Source organism: Morchella importuna, assembly GCF_003444635.1.
Source record: "Morchella importuna strain M04M26 chromosome Unknown Morimp01GS033, whole genome shotgun sequence".
Classification (NCBI taxonomy): domain Eukaryota; kingdom Fungi; phylum Ascomycota; class Pezizomycetes; order Pezizales; family Morchellaceae; genus Morchella; species Morchella importuna.
This window is the reverse complement of record NW_025763430.1, coordinates 386,196-408,833: the sequence shown is the minus strand read 5'-3', so window position 1 is coordinate 408,833 and position 22,638 is coordinate 386,196. Positions and strand designations below refer to the sequence as shown.

General features: G+C 47.7%; 6 protein-coding genes across 6 annotated transcripts; 4 read left to right on the top strand and 2 right to left on the bottom strand.

Moving 5' to 3' along the window:
- Positions 1-157: 157 nt before the first annotated feature.
- On the bottom strand, positions 158-1,574 carry LAJ45_09033 (uncharacterized protein; the record flags this gene model as incomplete). Its single annotated transcript, XM_046118580.1, has 4 exons — positions 158-820; positions 917-1,218; positions 1,296-1,332; positions 1,401-1,574. 4 exons carry the CDS (start codon positions 1,572-1,574, stop codon positions 158-160), a joined length of 1,176 nt encoding a protein of 391 aa, XP_045968257.1.
- Positions 1,575-6,566: 4,992 nt separating this feature from the next.
- LAJ45_09032 (uncharacterized protein) lies at positions 6,567-8,591 on the top strand (the record flags this gene model as incomplete). Its single annotated transcript, XM_046118579.1, has 5 exons — positions 6,567-6,753; positions 6,816-6,903; positions 6,961-7,105; positions 7,160-7,733; positions 7,792-8,591. 5 exons carry the CDS (start codon positions 6,567-6,569, stop codon positions 8,589-8,591), a joined length of 1,794 nt encoding a protein of 597 aa, XP_045968256.1.
- Positions 8,592-12,862: 4,271 nt separating this feature from the next.
- On the top strand, positions 12,863-14,785 carry LAJ45_09031 (uncharacterized protein; the record flags this gene model as incomplete). Its single annotated transcript, XM_046118578.1, has 4 exons — positions 12,863-13,062; positions 13,148-13,345; positions 13,432-13,604; positions 13,662-14,785. The coding sequence occupies 4 exons, from the start codon at positions 12,863-12,865 to the stop codon at positions 14,783-14,785; spliced, it is 1,695 nt and encodes a 564-aa protein (XP_045968255.1).
- A 2,279-nt stretch (positions 14,786-17,064) lies between these two features.
- Positions 17,065-17,907, top strand: LAJ45_09030 (uncharacterized protein; the record flags this gene model as incomplete). The annotated part of the gene is made up of 4 exons (XM_046118577.1): positions 17,065-17,112; positions 17,213-17,343; positions 17,407-17,534; positions 17,750-17,907. 4 exons carry the CDS (start codon positions 17,065-17,067, stop codon positions 17,905-17,907), a joined length of 465 nt encoding a protein of 154 aa, XP_045968254.1.
- Positions 17,908-18,204: 297 nt separating this feature from the next.
- LAJ45_09029 (uncharacterized protein) lies at positions 18,205-19,746 on the top strand (the record flags this gene model as incomplete). Its single annotated transcript, XM_046118576.1, has 5 exons — positions 18,205-18,223; positions 18,368-18,391; positions 18,448-18,449; positions 18,559-18,636; positions 18,706-19,746. The coding sequence occupies 5 exons, from the start codon at positions 18,205-18,207 to the stop codon at positions 19,744-19,746; spliced, it is 1,164 nt and encodes a 387-aa protein (XP_045968253.1).
- A 1,694-nt stretch (positions 19,747-21,440) lies between these two features.
- On the bottom strand, positions 21,441-22,188 carry LAJ45_09028 (uncharacterized protein; the record flags this gene model as incomplete). Its single annotated transcript, XM_046118575.1, has 2 exons — positions 21,441-21,572; positions 21,643-22,188. 2 exons carry the CDS (start codon positions 22,186-22,188, stop codon positions 21,441-21,443), a joined length of 678 nt encoding a protein of 225 aa, XP_045968252.1.
- Between the last annotated feature and the right edge of the window lie 450 nt (positions 22,189-22,638).

Genomic DNA, 22,638 nt, shown 5'->3' with positions numbered 1-22,638 from the left:
AGACTGGGTAGACCCACGCCTGCGCCGTCAAAAAACCGTGCAAAAACACTAACGCCGCACTTCACTTGGCCTACAGAGAGACATCAACACATTCACAAAAAATCACCTGCGCCTATAATACAAAAATAAATAAGTAGTGTGAGAGATAGAGAGAAGCCTACCAACTCCCCACTCTCGCAACATCTCTTCCTCTTCCTTGGGAACTCGTCGAATCGTCCTTCACAGACTCACTCTGCACCATAACCTCAACCGTCTTATTGACGCTGATGCCCATCCCTTGGTGCGGCTCCCCCGCCAAATCATGCATGATATACTCCTCGCTGTCGTTGTTATGCGTGGCGGTGATGGTGCATGTCGCACCGCCTCCCGTCGTTCTCCCAAGCCCTCCCAAGTGACTCTTTCTCGTCGCGACCGCCACTCCACCAGTGCCGTCATTCGTATGGTATTTCAACCCGCCGCTACCATAATACGCACTTTTCTTGATGCTACTGCCCATAATACCCGGTGCAACCCATGAGAGGAACTGCTTGAAAGCGGGTGTGCACGCGCAGATAATAGCAACGTTGAGCTCGACGGCGGACCAGGTACTCGATACGGCGCCAGTCCACGAGAGATCTTTGCTCCCCATTGCGACGCTGACCATGTGGAGGCGGACTATGCTGACGCCGGTGACAAAGGCGCCCATGGAGAAGACCAATACGAGGCCGAGCTTCTGGCGGAGAGGGAGACGCAGCTTCCAGATTACGGGCATGGGGAGGAAGAGGAGGACGAGGTCCGTTACGAGGTTATTTGCGCCTGAGAAATAGTACAGAGGGGTAGTCTAATTGCCAAACCTTCAAGTTAGCTTCTTTGCTTCACGATATATTGACTGACCTCCTTGGTTTCTTCATTTCTACCATGCATATTGGGATCTTACGTTGATACACTTCCGCCCTGGAACCGTAAAGTCCCATCCGCCTCGTATTGGCCGGCACTGGAATATATTCGAGAAAAATATACTTGTGCTGCTGCAAATAACATATCCCATTGTGACCCAGCACACCTTGCGGAAGGTTTTTTCGCTGCCCAGCTTGTTGAGATAGAAGGTGAGGATAGACGTCTTGGTCATCATTAGGGTTGGATTGTAAAGGGCCGTGAATGTGTATGCCAGTTTCCACGACGTTGCGTGCCATTCGGGGGGTATATCCCAGTAGTGCCGGCCGAGACCATATTTAGTCGCTAGATGAGGCCTGTTAGTATAATAGTTCGTAGTATTTACTGTTGGTGTGAATATAACAAAGATGGAAAGAACATACAGAAAGCTATGGCCATTGTCATGCCAAATGAGAGAACCTGTTAATTCAAGTTGTATGTCAGTAACTATCGGTGCAACCCATATTTCTTAGAGAAGACATACATACCCAAGCCACACATATCAAAATATCATCATTCCCCAGATTCGTAAGTTTGTACCTCGTAAAAACTCTCAACCCCACAAAGAAACCAGCAAGACATATCATGCTCGTGTTTGTGCCCACCACCATCACTGCGCGCGAGGGCGGGTCAATGTAGTTTGGGGTAGGGGTTGTCGCCATGGCTGGCTAGAGTCGAGATGGAAGGCTCAGAGGCCTAGTGAAGAAGGAATTAAGGTTTATATGGCGGGAAAATAAATGGAAGAACTGAAGACCAGTGGGATTGAGGAATATGTGATCGAATTTCTAGATCTTGGATCTTGGTATCGAATATGTATTAGTACCCAACACCGTACCGCCGCCAGTGCAGGGAATCGAGAAGGAAGAGTGAAAATAAAGAAACGATAGATTCTTCCGCAGAAAAGTAGCAAATGAAGCACACAAGAACCTTCTGATCGATTTGGTCCCCACCTTCTGGATGAATTGTCTTCCTGGGTAGCAATATCCCTACCTCTGGCTGTTTTTAGCCCTGGTTTTTATCTGTACCCCTGCAGCTGGTGCTGTACTTTAAAGTATGCACTGCTTGAGCAGCATACATAGTAGTAGTGCTCCGATCCCAGGTAGGTAAGATTTGCTATCCTACTCAACTCTCAGACCTTCACCTTAAAGTATTTTACATGTATGTAATCCGAGACAGTCGCCCTTTTTCTTCAATAGGATCAAATTTTTCATTGATTCTGCTCGTGCACGACCGCGTGTGAATTGCGAAGCATACGGAGCTATTCTGGCGTAAATCGATCTACAAAGGAAACATACCATTGTGGAAAATAATCTTCACTGCTTCATGAGAGATGTCGATTCATCGGTAGATCCATGTAGAGACTTGCGCGACCTTCGCTAGAGACACTTGGTAGGCTTAGTAAATACATACTCGCTTCGGCAGATGCTTCAGTTGACAATAGCTACGCAGACCACTGCCTGCTCTGGTTTTATCTCACTTACTTGGTAACCGACCAGGCAGGTAGGCAAAACGGGTATGTCTCTGCTCCTGAGCCAAATCCAGTAAAAAACAAATATATGTCTCGCGGCCGCGGAGCCGGGTCATCTAGCTAGAGCCCTGGAGCTCACCACATTAATCCGCAGATAGTACCTAGTACCTAGTTGGTTAAGTCGGCACTTTAATGACCAAAATAATAGTCGTGGGAAATGAATTATACACGTAGATATGTAGAATAGAGTAGAACAGTAGTACATACTTTATGAGTATAGTTATCTAGGTATCTTCATATACTTTTGCGTCTGTTCATATGGCCAAAAAGCACGTAAATGATTCGATTGCCCCATATTACGCCAAAGAATCCTATTTTTTTTCATGTGCAGGTGCGGGTTTATTCACACCGCCCACGATGTAATGTCTCATGTCTTTTACCCCAGCTGCCCAGGAAGATTCTAGCTGGGGGGTGCAATGGCTCGGGTTATTTTTTTCCTCTGCTGGAAGCGGTCCGTGATATTGGCAGCTAGTCTCGTCACATAAATTAGCGAGGAGATGTAACGCCAGGGAAGGTGCTAAGTCCTGAGCTGGATGAAACCTGATTCATCTGATCATGGCTGATAGGTAACCGATAATTCTCTACAAGTTGTCCCAGTTCTTGAGTACATATACATAGGCGAAGCATGCCTAAGTAATCATTGAACCGCGGGCACAATATGTAGATAGATCTAGAGCGCACCTAGAATACCCATAGCTTCCCAAGAACAGTGCCCTGGGAAAGCTTGTTATACTGTAGGAAATGCAAGGCGTGCAATTTGCTGGAATAGCCTTGCGGTAACCATATAAAGAATCGAAAAAAAACCCATGCCATTTAGGTAGCTGGGGGCAGACAAAAGGAAAGCCAGCGGAAAGCGAAGGGGCGGAGAATTTGTGGCTCTATCGATGATGTCTTTGAATTAGGATACATAGGAATTCTAGATCATATGGAGAAACCGTTGTCCTGGAACGATAGTAGGCGGCACGGTAAGATCGGTTTACCGCACCCGGACCGCTCAACAGAGGAGAGATTCATAGGTCCCTCAGCTGATATTTGGTGTCGTACGTGGTGTAAAATGAGACACCTCATGAATCGTGGCTTGAGTGGCACTTTGTCTGATTAGACCACATATATGTGCTTTCAGTCAGCCCAAAGGTGATAACACTTGTGCTGGCACGTTGACGAGAGTCCTTAAAATAGTGGGTTTAGCAGGACACATTTGAAAATGAAACACAAATAAACAAATAGAAACAGAAATTTCGAAATAAATACAACCTGTGAGTACTGACCTACTACTAGTCCAAGCTGCGTAATTGAGAAGTACGTAGGTGATCAGTACTCTAGCTACAAGTATCCGTGGGTAGCAAATACACTGCTCGATGATACCTGTCTCTTGATAGATTCTTCTAGTAATGGGGTCCAGCTGGCCAGTGCATTGCATGCGTGCATCCCAAATCATCCATGGCCATGGCATGATGGGCGGTGAATCTTCACTCAATTACTTAAACGCGTCACCACTAGTTCTTACCAATATCAACCCGCACTATACGTATCACAAGCGCCATTCCGGCTAATCTTACCCTAAACGCAGAATAGATCAGTAAACAAGCGCAAGCTACCTTTCAGCCAGCCTCAAAAGTTCACATACGAGATTACAGGACAGAGGGAAATACTGAGCACCAGCCTCACCGCCGTGAATCTCGCGATTGAATTACTTTTATTTCTTCCCTTGTCATAATTGAGTACACACTAGTGGCATTCGATTGGTCCATAGAGACGTCGGAATAAAGTGTGGCGGCCGCCTCGCCAAGCGCCCCCTAAACCCCGAAATGTTCAAAAGAAGGCGGTACTGGGCATTAATGCTTGTGTGCGCCCTTCCTAGTGACAGCTTTCAACCCCACGACGGCAAGACACCTTACTCTAATATGTACTGGGATCAGGGATTGGGCAGAGTAGCTAAAGTTCTTTGGGGTTAAACTCCAGATTCTTTACTCTAGCTAGGCTCGTTTAATGAGACCATCTAGAGGAGGTACTCTAGGTTTATGCGTTCACACTAGCTACTAGACCAGGATAGTCTAAATGGACCTTCTCATAGGAAGAACGGGCCGTAGGAGAGGTTCGATCCTCCCTCTTTGTCGAGATCCTCTGCTTGGAGAGACTTTGCTTCTACATGGAGGCACTAGGTCTCTAAGGACATGCAGGGCGCGCGCAGCTAGGCAGTACAACATACTAGTATTTCGCTGACGTTTTTGAACTGGGCCATTATTGCATACATCCAAAACCATGAGCTTGGCGTATTTTTGTATGGCATGCAATATCAGTCGCGTCCACAAACGTCAGAGAAATACGAGTACATTGGAGGGTGCCTACATAAAAATCTCTCAAACTCGGCCTAATATAAAGTCGAGACCCCCTCGACCTCGATGCCCTCTTCAGGACGATCTCCGAAATCTCAAGCCGGCGCAGGAACAAAAGGTCCCTAACTTGATAAATAATTCATACACAAAGCTAGGCGGGGAGGCGTATTTTGCTACTGCAATGCGCTGAAATTTCTTTACCGACGGGACTGGGTCGTACCGGGTTCCGACGTGATGGTGATGGCGGTCGTGGCCGGTGCTGATGGTGTTAGGATGAGTGTCGGATGCCGGCCGAGCGTAACGAGACGGTACGGGGATTAAGACTCATAGAAGGCCTTTCTATAGGGGCTTAATCTGATATCGCGATGGAAAGGAGAGTTCACGGTAGGAACCGTTCTAGATATATAGGTTATTGACGTCAATCGGCCCAAAATCACCCGGTGGAACGAGCTTGGCTCAAGAAGCATGTCAGTTTAGTTTTTTTCATTTGCAAAATTTATCGCCAGGACGTTGATCATGCCCTCTGAAGTTCTTGTATCAGAGTCTCCTTCCAGTTGGGTATACCCTGGTTGGGTATTAGAATATTATTACTAATCTTTAGATAGAGATCCTAGTTATGTATCAGAATATTAATACTAATCTTCAAATAGAGATGCTTTAGTGGCAAATAATTGTAGTAAAGTACGGTATTCCGTGCACAAACCTCGATGTGACTTGCTATTCACTTTAGCCTACGGTGTTTTGTTAGCCAATCATATCTCAAGTACTACATATAGTTCTCAAATACCATGGATCTAGTGACTCCCATGCATATAGTATGTCAAATCAAATAGACGTACCCCTTTCTCAGCCACCCCCAGCCCCTCGAGCCCGTAACTACTTGTACATGTAAAGTTAAAGTATTCCCTTAATCTGCATATATTTAAACATGAGATGTCAGTCTTCTCCTTTAGCTCTTTCCGCTAGTCTGTCTATGTCTCTAGCTCTATCCTAGGTCGAAAAGACTACTAGAACTACATGTACACGGAATATAACGATCAAAGACTATACGTACATACACATAAAGTACTCTGAGGAGCGTGTTAATATTCTTTTCTTTGAGTGGAGGTTTTCACTATCAGGTACATGGAGAAGAGGATACCTTTTCCAAGTTTACGAGGGACTCTTTATGAACCTCCTCCATGTAAGTCAGTTCGTCTGATCAATGAGTTTCCCTTTGCAAAGGCCCAAAAAATAAAAATATAAAAAAAATAAAAACTCGGGAAAGACAGTGGGGTAAAAAATATACGCACGACATGGGTAGTCAGAATTGTCTCTGATCCCTCACCGTTCAACATGACACTGCTGTAATTTCTAGGGAGACTCATTCCAGTAGAGATAGGCGTTCCCAGGTCTGGGCAGAGTTGTTAATACGATCCCCAGGTAACATTCATCTTACTCGGCAGTGGGCACATCTAATAATTTTCCCCTGCATACCCTACTAATAGGTACTTCCTCAGAGCACACAGAGCCTCTGTGAAACTCTACACTCGCTTCAAACCGAAGATGCCCTCATCAGTGCATGTACTCTCACTTCTTTGGCCACGAGGGAACCGCGATACCCGGTCGCCGAAAAAACGTGGCGTACCCCACTAATAGCTATATTGTATGATATGGTATCGTGAGTACGAGTATAGTCTTTGTATATAAGTTCTCTTCTAGATCTTCCTTCTTTCTCCCTCATCAATTCTAAGCATCTCTCAGAATATACAGACACTCGTTCTTCGCATTCTCACATTCGTTCATTCATAATGCCTGGTTTATCCTCCTACCTAGTTTCCGCACTATCACTGGCATCAGTTGCCCTAGCATCTCCAATTGCAAAGGCGCAGCTTGTGGGACGAGATACCTCGCTCCTAGCATCCTACGACTATGTTATTGTTGGTGGTGGGACCAGTGGTCTGATTGTCGCCGACAGACTTACTGAGAACTCATCCAGTCAGTTTTTGCTCCCTAACTTCAACTCTCTTCTTTTTTTTGCTGACTTTTAAATCTTCTAGAAACCGTGCTCGTGATTGAATCCGGTAATCTGGACGACCAGGAAGATGGAGTTCTTGTTCCTGGCATGGCGGGTGGTACAGGAAAGAAGTACATGTACAACATGACCTGTATCCCCCAGAAAAATATTAATAACCGCACTTACAGTCTTCTGGCTGCGCATGTTGTTGGCGGAGGGACCGTCGTGAACGGGATGTTCTTTGATCGAGGTTCAAGGGGTGATTATGACCTGTGGGAGGCGCTGGGTAATCCTGGTTGGGGCTGGAACGGGATATACCCGTATTTCAAGAAGGTAGGTTTTTTTTTAATGCGATTGTGATGGAAGCTCTAGCTGACAGTTCTTCAGAGTGAAACGTTCTCTCCCCCGGATAAGGCGCTAGCAGACGAGTTCAATATCACCTACGATCCGAGCGCCCACGGCTACCAGGGCGTTATCAAGTCTAGTTTCCCAAAGTTCCAGTACCAGGCTGTCAAGGACTGGTTCAAAGCTTTCAAGCAGATTGGTATTCCCATTCCTAAGGACGGCGCCAACGGTGATGCTATCGGTGCATTCTGGGTCTCCAACTCCCTAGACAACGACAACCAAACACGCTCTTATGCAAGACGCTATTACGAGGAGGCCAAGAAGAGATCGAACTACCATCTTATTACCGGAAAGACAGTGACAAAACTTGTTCTGTCCGGTACTACTGTTACAGGTGTTGAGTTTGCCGGAAGCGCAACTGAAACCGCTACTAAGGTTTCTGCGAAGAAGGAGGTTGTATTGGCGGCCGGAACAGCACATACGCCACAGCTTCTTCAGTTGGCCGGAATTGGGCCGAAGAAGCTGTTGGAGAGCCTAGGGATCAAGGTGGTGGTTGATCTTCCCGGTGTAGGAAGCAACTTCCAAGACCATCCTGTGCTCTACTTCTCGGGATCATGTAAGTACCCTTCACCATATCACTCTCTTGGAGAGATAGGTTCTAACCTTAACCCTAGTCTCAAACGACTACCCGATCAATCCTGCACTCCTTACCTCAAACGCTACCTATGCCGCCGAGCAACTAGCTTTATACCGTACAAAGCGTGAGGGCCCATACACTATCTCCCGTGGTAACTCGGTCGCCTTCAACACTCTCCCCCAGCTCAGCTCCCAGTCGATCGCCAACAACCTTATGCAAAAAGCCCTCTCTCAGAACCCCGCCGACTTCTACCCCGCCGGCACCGACTCCACCATCCTCGAGGGCCACAAGCGCCAAACAGAGCTCCTCGCAAACTACATCTCCAGCGGCCGTGTCGCCATCCAAGAAATCGCCTTTGGTGGCTCCGCCGGCGGTGGAAATGGCCTCGAGAAGCCGTTCTCACGTGGTAGCATCAACATCAACTCTACCGACCCATGGGCTGCTCCCGTCGTTGACTATGGTGTCATGAGTAACCCGGTGGATATGGACATGATGGTGCAGCTCATCCGCTTTGTGTGGAGGCTCTATGATACTCCAGCCCTCCAGGCGCTAGGTGCGAAGGCGCTCACACCAGACCCAGCGAATGACTCGGATGAGGCAATCAAGGCAGCGATTAGGGCAACCCTGACCCCGACGTTTGCGCACCCGAGTTCGACGTGCTCGATGATGAGGAGGGAGTACGGAGGTGTGGTGGATAGCACGTTGAAGGTTTATGGAATGAAGAATCTGAGTATTGTGGATGCTTCACTTATTCCAATGACTCCTGCGACACATATTCAGAGTACCGTGTATGCTGTGGCGGAGAAGGCGGCAGATATCATCAAGAGTAGGCAGTGAGTGGTCATGAGTGGGGATGGGGGGATGAAGTTGGGGCGGTGTACTTTTATCATGTAACAATATGTACCATCTAGTTTAAGTAGGACTTCTTCTTTATAATAATAGATTAAATAATACGATCCAGTTATCCCCATCGCGTCAAATGCGAAGAAAAACTTGTTGCCAATATGCATGCTCGTGCCCAGAATTGAAATCATGACATATCACTCGGGTCTTGGCGCTCAGTTATCACCTTGAGGGTACCTACATGCAAATTTGCGCTATAAATGCTTCTCTAGGGTCTCCTACTCCTATACTCGGAGATGAATTTCTAGCACACATAGTGTGTTACCATTGGGATTTAAGATCACGCGTTCGAGTACGAGTCCCTACGCCGAATCAATCAGGCTTCCCTCCGTATAAATATAGCTACATACGCGAAGGAAATGAAACTGTTTTGATTTTGTATTTTTGTTTCATCTGGGGCCTGTGTATATATAAGGTCATACTTTTTGTATATATACAGGGGCGAGGAAGAAAGGACTATAGCCAGTGAAAAGTTTCATGATTTGGGGCTAATTCATTTTAAGCTACATGTAGTCACTAATATCGTATTCACTCACAGTATCTTCCTACGATATGCCAGACACAGTCTGTATATGGAGAACTACATGTAGATTCATGGACCTTCTATAATTGCTGTATATGCTGGCGATACTCACTTTGTACGTTGAAAGAGACTACTTGCAAGTACGGACAGGTCCATATGCGCGCGCGGCCTGGATATTGGGTTTGGAATTTGGGGATTTGGCCTCCTGTGTTGTGTTTCTATCTGGCATGGACAATGTACTTGGATAATGCGTTGCGTTTATAGAGGATTAGTGCGTGGTTATGCCAGGACCTGCGTTTGCGGGTGAGGTTGTTTATGTTCTTGAATGGTGTGTGGCATTGACCTAGACGGGGTGTGAAGGATATTGATGGATTTGGAGAGATACCAGAGCTATAGGTTTATCTAGCTGGCCGTTGAACCGATCTGCATATATATTGTAAAAACCCTATAACAAAACCAGTATATTTTCGGCGAAGAAAATGCAATTAAATGGCTTTTCTGGCGGATAGAGGGGAGGGAATAATACTTATATATTTCGTAGTCTCTTCCTCTCTTCCCTGTGCGGGTGCTTTCCTCGAATTCAATTCATCCACGGTACTGATACTCGGATTATTCTTGTGGGGAGTTGTGGAAAGGACGTAGAGATCGAGTGACATTGTAAAGTTTAAGGTTTGTTTTTCGTGTACACGTTCGTTTCTGGTGGGCTTCTCCTGGGGTGACACGTAACGTGATATCTATTCTTTGACCCGTGAAAGAATCTCATACGTATACCTCAATCCCCTCGATCCTTTTCTCTCTACCCGTCGGATATCGCTGTTTCAGACCCCACATTCGAACACCCCACTTTCAGAGTCTCTCGCAGAGAACCGGATCCGTGGCATACCGGCACCTGATCGTTAGAGGATGGTGTGTTTCCAGTCGAATGGAAGTGCGGTTGGGTTCGTATCGATGCGTGGGGCTGTTCGGTCTACGTCTCGTATTATATTCTCGATCGGACCGGCTTCAATTCTGAGGGGGCTTTCGACTATCGTCGAATGGTATTTGATATAGTTGTTATTTTAGTATCTATCTCGTACATACGTGTTCAAGAATCAAGGTGTGCTAACATGTAGCTAGCATGGTGTCACAATTCGAGTTCAATCCGGATCATCATGTGCGGGGACTTTCGACTATCGTCGAATAGTATCAAACGTGTGAACGTTATTTCCAGAAGTACTCATTACGGCATGTTACAATCCTTATTGATGCATGGCTACATATACATGTTATGTTTGTTGGTGTTGACTAGTGCATGTTATTCGACAAGGCTTTCTCGAAAGCCCATACTGGCACCTACCGTCCCACTAGCTTCCACCAAGGCTTTCTCGAGAGATCATTATACCGGTCTTTAGCTTTAGCTTCAACCAAGGCTGCTCCTGCCTACATATCTTCATAGCACGTCACTCGCGCCACGAACAAGGCTGCAAACTCTCGGGATCTCCCAATTGATATACATGTTATATTGCGCGACTTTTACAAATATGTACATGTAAATATACATACGGGGATACTGAGAGCATTGTACAAGTCAGTGGTACATGTGCGCCGTGGCTTAGACTCGTACCACCAGCGGGGGTGGTACAGGCGTGGTACACACACAGGTCGCACAAAGCAGATCTTTATCGGTTGGGCATAACAATGCCTCCCTCTAGAGTGAAGGGTGAGTGGTTGGATACTTGACTCAAGGGCCAGTGTCACAAGGTACCTGTCTCGATTGCTCATACCTTGTATGCATCAGGTACCTATGAAGTTGAGCCTCACTATCAGGCGAGGCACCTATCTATCTAGTGGCTGGATCTCCTCGTCCAACGTTGTACAACACCGATTCCCGCTCTCCCAAGGCGTTCTGGAAGGCACGGTTTCGAACGTGTATCTGATGATTTATCACATTTCTAACTGTCAAGATGGTAGGTACTTATCATTTATGATAGGGAGGTGGATCTCGTGGCAGGGATTATCCTATTCAATGGCCGCGCGTGAAGTGGGGCGGTAGGGATAGGTTATGAGGTTAGTTAGAGGATTTCGTTCACGATAGGCGCGCAGAAATCGGTAGAGTACTTGTTAGTAAGATGTAGTCAACATCTACATGTTTCCTCGCGATACAGTTCCTATCTCCCCTGAAGCCGGGGCTAGGGTTCAAGCAGAGTAGAGGGCGCGGGTTGTCGTCTCCAAGGATGGCGTACCGCAGTATCAGCGTGCAGGGACCGCGGTAGTAGTTTCGAGATAGATTACTAACTAGCTAGTTTCGTCTAATCTCTACGGGTAGGTACGATAGAGTACGGCTGTCTAGTCCATCCTGAATAGTAAACCGAACACGCGACGAAGAGAACTCGTCAGCCCAGGAAAAGCCCAGAGATCTCTGGGCAATGTGGCAGCGGGACCTTCCCGATGTTGAAAGCTGAGGAATCTTGTTTACCGCCCGCCAAGAGGAGCTGGTGAGGAGGATGAGAAGGAGCTTCGCGAGCCCAGTCGGATAAAATGCGTTTTGAAAAAGTAAAGTAAATTCTCTTACATACGACCTCTATCGGTCAAGAGATATGACCGTATGTTTCCCTATTTCTCGCTCAGTTGGCCGCTGGCATCATATGTCGGTTGGCCTGATAAGAAAAAGAAGAGTTGGCAACGGCTTTCTTGGGGGCAGGGGGGAGGCTTGATGGCTGGCTGGCGCACGGACAAACGGACGCCCACCCCCACCACCAACCACCAGATCTCGCTGCAACTGCGGGGGCATTCCGGTCGGTGATATTTGTGCAACATTCCCGGCGGCGGTGCTGATTTGTGGAGGGATTTGGTTACACAGGCTGGTGGTTTCATCCTGCTGTTGATGATAGGAAGGAAAGAAGTGCTGTTTTGAAATCTATTCTGATTTTCTATTACTGAATTAGCTGCTTCTACCACTGCTACCACTACCAGTGGTGGTGGTGATAATACGAGAGAGAGACAGTGCGATTGGTTGCGAGGGAAGGAGGTTCGCTTTTCGTCGGGAGCTTATTTGATTGTTGAAATTAGGGTTGGGGAGAACGTTACTGGATCGAGATATATCTCCGGGATACATGTATTTTGCTTTTTGGTTGCTTTGGGTGAAGAGGCAACTTCCCAAGGCTTTCGAGAAGTTAGGTACTTGGAAGACTTGGAAGCTAGCCTGGGCATAGGAGTATGTATGTTGGTGGAGTAGGTAAGTTGATAGTTTAGCTTCATGGTTATTTTCTGGGCGCAGCTGTGGTAGCTAGGTATTCTCAACTGTATGCACATTTTGGGAAGGAGAAAGAGGGCGCCTCGTAGAAGCAGCAGCAGAGATTCACCAGAGAGGCAAATTAAAATTATTTCCCTGTCAGCACCCGCTTACCTGCCTACCTCTCCCTGCCTTGTGTTTTTTCTTCTTTGTATCACGTCCCTAGAACTGGACTGACTATATCTTACCTCCCCTCCCCCCGCATAGGAGCGTTTTCCATTCTCTAGAGTAGCTCACCTGGGATTGTCGTTCTTCACTTGCCTGGTTAGTTTCCTCTCTACTCCATCATATTACCACTGCATGACGGCACTGCACCCTCTCCACTGGAAAAATAACATATACTTATAAATATACGCGACCAGACCAAACAGACAGAGCAATCCAGCTTTTTTTCTCTCGCCAACCACCACCATGAACCGCAGAGGAAACGGCACCAGTATCTCCTCCTCCTCATCGGAGCAGCGGGGCACCCGCAGCAACGAGAAGATCGATGAGCCAGTCACAGAGTTGCCCAACGAGGGTGAAATGGAGCTGCATCGTGGGCTCAAGGCGAGACACATCACCATGATTGCTATCGGTGGTGCTATCGGGACAGGGTTAATTATTGGAACGTGAGTGTCAATGCGCCTGGCGTTAAGCTTTATCGTTATGTGTAGGGTGATGGATGGAAAGGTTCTAACTCGATGTGTGTGCTAGTGGATCGGCGCTGGCCCGTGCGGGACCTGCGTCTATATTGATCTCGTATACGATTGTGGGTTTTTTGGTGTATCTGGTAATGTGTGCGCTGGGAGAGATGGCGGCATGGCTGCCAATGTCTTCGGGGTTTACAGGGTATGCGGCGAGGTTTTGTGATCCGGCTCTAGGGTTTGCGTTGGGGTATACATATTGGTTTAAGTATGTGCTTTTTCTATTGCTCTCTTCTTTATTATTAGTACTTCTCCCTGGGATATCAAGTGCTGATAGCTCTGGTGCGTGAATAGATACATCATTGTCACGCCAAATCAATTGACGGCTGCGGCGCTGGTGTTACAGTATTGGGTAGACCGAGACAGAGTCAATCCGGGAGTCTGGATTGCTATCTTTCTGGTTACTATCATCTGCATCAACTACTTTGGAATCCGCTTTTTCGGAGAGTTTGAATTCTGGCTATCCAGTACGAAATCCCCCTCATCCCCCAAGTAATCCATGAATACCCTCTAACCCCCCGCAGGTATCAAAGTCGTGACCATCGTCGCCCTCATCATTCTCTCCGCCGTCCTCGTCCTCGGCGGCGGCCCCGACCACGACCGCAAAGGTTTCCGCTACTGGAAGAGCCCCGGCGCCTTCAGAACCTACGTGGACACCGGCGACACTGGCCGCTTCCTCGGTCTCTGGTCGACCTTCGTCAGCGCAACCTTCGCCTATCTCGGCACCGAGCTCGTCGGTGTGACTGTCGGCGAGGCCCAGAACCCGCGAAAGACTATCCCCCGCGCAATTAAGTTGACATTCTACCGTATCGTCTTCTTCTACGTCTTCTCCGTCTTCCTCCTCGGCATGCTCGTCCCCTACGACTCCCAAAAACTCATGGACGCTACCAAGGCGTCCACCGGCGCCACCGCGAGTCCCTTCGTCGTCGCCATCCAGCTCAGCGGCATCCCGCACCTCCCCGGAATCCTCAACGCGTGCATCCTCATCTTCGTCTTCTCGGCCTCGAACTCGGACCTCTACATCGCTTCACGAACCATTTACGGTCTCGCGAAAGAAGGAAAGGCCCCGGCCTTCCTGGCCAAGACTGACTCCCGCGGTGTCCCCTACAACGCCCTCGGCCTATCGGCATCTTTCGCCCTGCTGGCATTCATGAACGTTGCTGAGGACTCCAAAACGGTGTTCACGTACTTTGTCAACCTCGTCACCATCTTCGGTATCCTGACGTGGATCTCGATCTTGGTCACCCACATCTACTTTGTGCGCGCGCGCCGCGCTCAGAACGTCACGGACGACCAGCTGGCGTATACGGCGCCCCTCGGAGTGGCGGGATCTTATGCCGCCCTGGTGATGTGCATCCTGATTGCGGTGTTTAAGAACTGGAATGTGTTTGTGGCTGGATCCTATGGCAAGTGGGATTACAAGTCGTTTATAACAGGTTACATCGGTATTCCGCTGTACTTGATTATGATATTTGGGTACAAGTTCTTGTACAAGGGCACAGGGCTGGCGCCGGAGGATGCGGACTTGTTTACCGGCAAGGACAGGATCGACAGAGAGGAGGAAGCATTCTTGGCCAGCCAGGCAGAGAAGGGGACCGAAAATCGCGGTGGATGGTTTTATAGAACATTTGTGTCTTGGCTGTTTTAGAAGAGCTAGATGTAAATGGCCTTTCGTTTATTGTTTCGTTTTCTTGTTCTTTTTTTGCTCTATGTCTGGTTTTGAGATGCGCTGCTGCTGCTTCCGATGATGAGGTGGGCTTTGCTTTCTTTTGTTGTGATGAAATCTTTCCTTACGGTTGGCTATGGTTATGGTTATGGCTGCGGGATGGGTGGGATAATGAGGGGAGAGAGAAACGGACTTATGTATGTACGCACTTGGCTATAGTAGAAATATAAATTTATCTTTATAGACACACCTGTAATCCGGAAACTATGATATCGTTGATAATGAATTCATCTGTGCCGGGAGCCGGATTCCTCTCTGTCGGTGGCGGGGTGTGTGGCTCCTGTTCGCGATGTGGGGTGCTAATGGGTCATGACATTAGCAAGAGATAATAGATATATCGGTGAATATTCGCCCAGGCCTGATAGACCAGCTTGCCCATCAGCGAGCGCTGCCCGCTATTTTGCCCGCTATTTTGCCCGCTACCCCCAGGATGCAACGGTTGCCACCCACCAAAGTTTGGTGGACGCTCGCTGATGGGCAGCGCTCGTTGATGGACAAGCTGGTCTATAGAGTTGTATAAAGAATCCCTAAAAGTGTAGTTTTTCTAAATGCGCCATTAGAAGAAATCTGTATGGAGTTGGGTTTTTAGTGTGGAACGAGTGAGTGGCTGTGAGCCAAGACCACTAGTGGACCCTAATGTGGCCATGGGGGTCAAGGTCCGAGTAATGCAATTGCAATGTATCCAAGTCCTGGAAGATTCTCAAGATCGAGTTATATACCAATATCGATATCTCTAGGCGTTCTCCAAAGCTCCCCTGCCTGAGTCTCTATCTTTTTCTTCATTCTTTTCGATGGACCAGTTGAAGATTGGATCTGCGGGTGGGTGGTTTAGATCTGGGCAGTGGTTCTTAACTGAGTTGAGTCCGATCTCTAGTGAGACGCTAGATGAACCACTAGCTGATAAACAAACCCTCGGGCGCGTCATCAGTAATCATTGTAGGTCGGCATGCTGGAGAGCTATCCATACATGTAGCTACCTACAGGCCCCCCAAAGCGGGTGGATTTAGTGCATTATCTGGCAGAATACCGCGAATTTGCGGTGTTTCTGCAGTATAATGGTTATAATTCCAATTCAGTTCAAAACTTCTGCACAATTCCGTATTACTAAAGTACACGTACCCTTTTTTGTACTGTAGTCTGTAGCTACTAGACCTAGGAAGGTCTCGAGCATGGTAAAATATTCAAGCCAGGCATTGGCAGTTCTAGAATTCTTCTACTAGTAACAAAATAGCCCTGATATTAAGGGCTTTCATATTCGCTCGTATTTTTCCGTATTTGTATCTATTGTGTGATTGTACTCGTAGTTTTCTTGCGTTTCCGGACTGGACTGGGTCTGCATACCACTAAAATATGGTTGTCATGCACAATTTGCGCCTATATATATACAGACCCAGTCCAGTCTGGAAACGCAAGAAAACTACGAGTAGTAGATTGTGCGAAGTAATGGGACAATAATATCAAGTCCAAGTGAATACGAAAACCCTAACCCTGACCTAGTAGTTATGAGACCCTGTATAGAGTATAACGAGCTGTTATATATACATGGATCATGATTAGGCTTTTGAGTATGCATAATGGGGGACGATGTTGATACTTGTAAGGAGCGATTTTCAGGGAAGATAGTGCTCAGACCTCTAGCTTCCTATCTCGTCATGATCAGGCCGGCGCCAGGATATTCCAGTATATATCTAACGATTCTAACCCCAGTATAAAACCGGCCTAGTCTCAGACCATCAGCCCAATATAAATACGGTGTTGCGCATTTGCTAGGATGCGGGAGCGTTCTCGCCTCACTTGTTGCAGGTACCTTGACGGGTTTCGAGACTGAGGGAAACCTGGGATCGAACTTGATTCCCACCTCGTGGGCCCGGGGGCGGGGCTGTGCAGCGTGTAAACCTTCACTTTTGGCGGAGTCCTGTCGATCGTTGGATAGCCCAGTCTGGTTGGCTTTTCAATAAATACACATTACTGCTAAGGCCCGGCGGGGAAAGTGAAGATCTACTGATGCTCTTATCTAAAGTGCTGCATGATCATGATCATTTATCGTAGCCTTGTGGGGAGGATGCTGATATCTAACTTGTTAAAGGTCTCTCTATATATATCGCCATGGAGCTAGATAAAGTTCCTGAACAGCCTGCGATTCGGATAAAGGGCCCGTGAGGTTTAGATAAGGCTTACACGGCGCTGCGGTTCGATAGCAAATGAGAGATCGCTATCTAAGCTCAAACTGGAACAAGGCTGCATCTCAAGTATATCTCAACCTACCGTTTCGCAGTGGTGGTGGCCCAAGCTCCATGTAGTAGCCAAATCTCACTGAGGCTAACTACGCTATTGTTTTTTTCATGACAGACGAGCTGTGCTCTTCCTATCTGTGTCTTGTATAGAATACGTGGCTCGAGAAATACATGTTACCAAGTACCTCTTCTATATAAACATGAGTGGAACCCACCTAACAACCACTACCGTCTGATCTTAGTGATGTCTTTACCTCTGTTGGAGCAATACCCTAATATAGAAGCTGATAAAGCTGTCACCAGATATAGCCACCGACCTGCAAAGATAAACACGTGCATGCACATGTTTGTTTTGAGGATCGAGGCTGTCCAATCTCAGCTCGGGAAGGACGTTTACCAGCCAATCAACCGCGGAAACTGGGATGAGCTTAAAGGATGTGAGTGGCCTTTACAACTTTTAACTACTCGCGTCCAGGATAAAGAACCAGAACATGCAAATGCCTAGTTTGTATGGCAGCTCAGCGCCACTCCGTACAAATAATCCCTGCTTTCTCACTTGCATGTTCTGGTTCTTTTTCCTTGACGCGAGTACACTCCTTCCCCCAGGCCCTGGCTGTGTGCTCAGTTTACTTAATGCGACGTCAGAAGTTAGGCACCGAGGAGGCACTTGGCGAATTAGGGAAGTTGTTTCAACTTAGCGCTCTCAGGTCAGGAAACGTTTTTGAGGAAGAGATAGCCTGGTCGCTTTTGAGGATCGTCACCGCGAAACTGCCTATTCCCGACGAATCGCAATCTCGCCCGTCCGCCTGATTCCTGAGGTTCTAGAGTAGATCGTAAGATTTCTTTTTAACCAACGCGACAAGTCTTACACTAGTTGGGTGAATTGCAGCGACCCGATACATATGTATATAATTAATTGTATTAACCGCCTATCACTCTAGATGCTTCCATTTCTGACTCTGGAAATCTGGTTGTTAGATCAATGCGGCCAATCACATCCACCATAAAAATAAGGCGGCCAATCGTACTCATGTGGAATCACTCGGACAAGGCTATGCTGCTTGCCTAATGATTCATATTGTTGCAGGCTTCTCGCTCAGACCAAAAATGGGAGGCCTTAAAACTTGTATATATTGAAGTCGAAATGTGCAGTTGAGAATAGTCTTTTCTTCTCCACTATCCGCGAGCTCTCATCCAGAATCCTTTTACGAATAAGCGACGCTTATTTAGTTGTGGTATACCGGTACTGGATTCCAATAATAAGCGCTAGCTGAATTCAAGTTAATTGTTAATTGTATAAAACCCGGTCTTCTCGAGCTTTTTTGGCTTATATAATACTAATTCGAACAGATGTCATCCAATCGATTTTCAGTCCTTGAGGATAAAGTTGGCGATCCAACCAGTTCTAGTAATTCCGAGAGACCATGGCCGAGAACAAAGTTTCACACTCGCCCATCGCAGCCTAAATGGTCAGCTGTAAAGGCATACCTCGAGAAAAATGTAGATGTATACAGAGAGCTGCAAGTTTTCCGTGGAGAAGTACGTATTTGACGCCAAATTTCATCTGCATTCCACCAGGTCTATAACTTACCGAATTATGGTATCCAGGGCTGGAAATCAGAAGAGGCAGACATATTTTTCAAGAATCGACAGTTTGCCGCCGACACCGCAAACTTGCAGAAACAGAGGGGATTCTATAACATGATGATCAAGATCGCTGCCCAAATCAACGATGCCACCCACGCCTTCAGCCAGGAAAATTGCCAATCAGTGCTCGACCTCTGTATTGCCCCGGGCGGCTTTGCCGATTACGCACTCCGCCAGAATTTCCGGTGTGTAGTTGACGGAACTAGCCTGCCTACCTCCCAGGGCGGGCATCAAATGCTGCTCCGAACCCAGGGAAGAAGCAATGTGGCCATCACATATACGGACATTACCATGCACACCGTATTCCTCCCAGCCGGTGCGAGCATCCCCGCAGATTCCCCTGATAGGGACGAATTTAGTAAGAATAGCCTGAGGCCGTTGCCAAAGCTATGGAGCTATGGGCTTGTTATTTGTGATGGAAACAGGCTGAGAGGCCATGAGCATGGGATGCTCAGAAAGTGGGAGCCGCTGAGATTAACTTTATCCCAACTGATCCTGGGACTAACCCACGTGCGTCCCGGGGGGTCAATGATTGTGCTGCTTCATGGGGCAGATCACTGGGATACAGTAGCGATGTTGTACCAGTTTAACAAGTTCTCCGATATCAACTTGTTCAAGCCCAAGGCTGCGCACAGAAACCGTTCAAGTTTCTACTTGGTCGCAAATAACATCAAGCCGGAACTAGCGGCGCCGTGGGTCGATCATTTGAAGGATTGCTGGTACCGGGCCACCTTTGGTGGTGAGGCTGGACTAGGCGAGCATATTGACATCGATGCAGACCTAGATGTGGATATTGTTTTGAAAGAGTTTGGTGAGAAGCTGATTGATATGGGGACGGAGCTGTGGAGGATTCAGAAAGAGGCCTTAGAGACTTGGGACTGGAGCGGCAACCTTACGTGGTCGAATTCGGGGGGTGCGAAGGAAGGTGGATTTGTGAATAAGAATCGGTTAGGCGGAGGAATGGCGGATCTGGCTGTAAGGAGAAATGCGGCAGCGGTTTGAGTGGATTCGAGAATCTCTTGATTCTCGTCGTTTCGATAATAGCTTTGCTGATGATTACTGTCGTTCACGGGGTATTGGCGGATACTGGGTGATGGCGGACAGGGCAAAAAAGAGGCAGCCAAGCCAACTTTTACCTGCCATTCGCCAATACACAGTATCCACCAATACCCCGTGAATGACAGTACCCCCGCTCCTTTTTATTGACGCGTAACGCATAACGGCCGCTCACTCTCCTACTTTTTAATTTCTTTATGATAATTTCCTGTTTTATTGAAGGGCGTCTGGGTTCTGATTTTTTTTGTAGTTGGGTTGATATTGTGAGAGAAATAAATAAAATACTTTAAGTTCTGTGTGTTGTTTGAGTTACTATGAAAGGCAAGTTTTCCGCTGTCCCAGAGTATATATAGTATGCAGGAACGATCAGGTTCAATGCAAGGTTATCTTGCATGGATCCTAAAACGGGCTTATAATATTTAAGTACCTCCAATGACCTAATATCTATATGACAGTGACTTTATGATCTCGCCTATGATTGGTCTTGATTCTGGCCAGCCATGTAGTACTCCTTGAATAGGCGAGTGATGATCGGTGATTGTTAATCACAGGGTATCACTCGAGCGATGTGTATTCCCGATTTCGCTCGTAGGATTTGTCCTATGCACCCAATTGAGGTTTTATTTGTGTTGTGTAGTATTAATGATAATTTTGAGTTCTAGCGATCTTTCGCGGGGTCAGCCTGCATGGTCATGACAATCCCTCATAAGACTGGTGAACACCTGCTGATACTAGTGGTCTCGAACCAGACCAATTAGGCATTTTTATAGTCTTGGTAAGTCTAGGGGCTTCGGTTTTAATATTCAATCAGAGCCTGCTCTGAGAAAACCTGGGCCGTACCAGCACAACGGTACCAAGAGTAGCCATGCTTGGTTAGAATAAGGCTTTGACAGGCGCTCCTCTCTTCCAACACGCGCCGTACGTGACGAGGGTTGTTATAATAGCCCATGGCCAGTCAGTTATGGTTCTTGATCAAGGTTTCCTTCTTCGGTCTTATAGAGCTTTTAGCTTTGGTAGACTCAGTTTAGCCTTAAATGATGTTTGTTGTAGGGACGTCGTTAGGTTCCTAGTTTGGCCAGTAACCTTTCTGGAGCCAGCTGTGTGATAAAGGCGGCGGGTGTGTGCGGCGGGGGTGAAGGGCTATAAAAGGTTGATGTAAGGGTAGATGGTAGATGATAAACTGATGGGTGGCGGGGTAGGAATGATGGTGGTTTAGGAGTTGGTGGTGGTGGTGTGGATAACGGCGAGGAAGGTGGAGGTGCGATGGTGGTCGAGGAGCTGGTAGTGTGGGGTGACTGCTCTATCTGTAGAAACCCCTAACAGGCGGTCCGCTGAATCTCGGGCGCCCCGGAACCGCGTACTTAAAATTCATGCTAAACGCTCAACTCCACCTCCAGTGAGACACAAGAACAACAACTATGGGATTGTCTCTTTACGCGCTGTGTCTTGAGGTGCACCTCTAGACTGGTGGGCACATAGGTGGTCTCGATACTTCCACTCTTGCGATTGCCTGGGATTGCTAGCAGGTTCCCTCGCTACATTCTGAATCATGTCAAAGACTTCATAATTCACGGTGGAGAAGTACACACTGTTGTGATTTCCCTCTCCTCATATATGACCATATCTTCTTTTAGCTACATCTACATGACGACTTCAACCACGCCCTTCTGGCCGCCCACGCCCTTCTGGCCGCCCACGCCCTTCTGGCCGCCCACGCCCTTCTCGCCGCCCACGCCCTTCTCGCCGCCCACGCCCTTCTGGCCGCCCACGCCCTATTAGTAGTCCGCCTCTCAACCTATTACTACCCCGGAACAAATGATTTCTACCCCTTTCGGTACCCACCTTACTCTTCGGGGAAGGACGGTATGAGCCCACCACCTCCTTACCATCCAAAAGCGCAAAAATCGGCTCCGACAGCACCACCCACTTCACCACACCCAGCACCCTCATGACCGCCACGTTCTCCATCCCACACGCCCTCTTCATCGTCCTAATCCCCTGCAAAGTCTCCGAGCTCACGACCCCCACCGGTGTTTTCGGCGACCACCAGCGCACCTCGCCCCCCTTGTAACGGATGATCTGGTGCCAGTACTTGAGCCCGTTCTTCGTGGCAATAAACGTCTCGGGAAGGTCGGGGTCAGTCTCGGTGGATATTGTGAGGGCGGGGGAGTAGACGGGGCCGATGCCGGGCGCGGCGCAGATGACGTTGACGATGTCTTCCATGTACAGCCATCTTGTGATCATGAGGAGAATCTCGTTGGGAAGGGTTTCGATGAGTGGGGTGGGCGGCGTGTGCACATGGTAGAGTCGGTGTATGTTCTGGGGGGAGACGAAACTGAATACTAGGTCGTACCAGGGCCAGGACCGTGGGATCAATGTAGAATGCATTATATTTGCGATCGAAGGCCCCTGGTTATAGTAGAGGATAGATCATGGTCATTATAGTGGCGACCTGTTATATAGTGAGTATTGGCAGGAGCTTCTAAGTGTTTCTGCCTTAACCAGGTAAGTTCCATCATTTTTGAAGCTTGATGCACGTAGATCACCGAAAGCGACCGAATACTCTTAGGTAAAACCCTACCGAGGAACTAACTAGAAATGATTGGAATGCATCATCCGAGATGTTTGGGGGGTAAAGCTACGTGTAATTTTGCGTTGACGGAGTAGATTAGGAAGTGTGTGTACTAGACGGACCTAGCAGGGGTTTGTGTCATAAAAAGTCACTTGTTCGATTCCAGGATTAGGGTTTGTATTGTCTTAATAAACACCATGATTGAATGGTCATCTTTTCTCGACGCTCGATAAATCAGTACGGGAAACAACCACATTTCCACAACA